The sequence below is a fragment of the Mesitornis unicolor genome, unplaced genomic scaffold, assembly GCF_000695765.1.
Source record: "Mesitornis unicolor isolate BGI_N332 unplaced genomic scaffold, ASM69576v1 scaffold38353, whole genome shotgun sequence".
Classification (NCBI taxonomy): domain Eukaryota; kingdom Metazoa; phylum Chordata; class Aves; order Mesitornithiformes; family Mesitornithidae; genus Mesitornis; species Mesitornis unicolor.
Window position 1 is genome coordinate 2,706 of NW_010173312.1, and position 306 is coordinate 3,011.

The following is a 306-nucleotide window of genomic DNA, read 5'->3' on the forward strand; positions in this document are numbered from 1 at the left end:
GGGGCTGCACTCCAGCGGTGGGTGAGGAGAAGGGGAGCTGAGTGCTGCAGGGTCTCAGATGATGTCCCGCTGGTCCCGGCAGCGCCGCAACAGGCAGTAGAGCCCAGAGAAGAGGTACAGGCAAGCGGCGATGCCCCCGCAGACAGAGGCACCCAGGTAGGCGCCATAGAGGCAGTGCTGGCTGTAGCCTGGCAGGTTGCAGTAGCTTTTCTGCTCGGCCTTGTGGCCCATGATGCCGGTGGCGGCCACGTAGAGCCCCACGCCCAGGGCCAGGTCGTGCACCAGGTTGGTGAGGAGCCAGCGGGA

At 66.3% G+C, this 306-nt stretch overlaps 1 protein-coding gene across 1 annotated transcript; it reads right to left on the reverse strand.

Moving 5' to 3' along the window:
* Nucleotides 1-54: 54 nt before the first annotated feature.
* On the reverse strand, nt 55-300 carry MARVELD1 (MARVEL domain containing 1; the record flags this gene model as incomplete). The annotated part of the gene is made up of 1 exon (XM_010180697.1): nt 55-300. A coding segment is annotated over one exon (246 nt), but the record flags the coding sequence as incomplete, so codon positions are not given.
* Nucleotides 301-306: the final 6 nt, after the last annotated feature.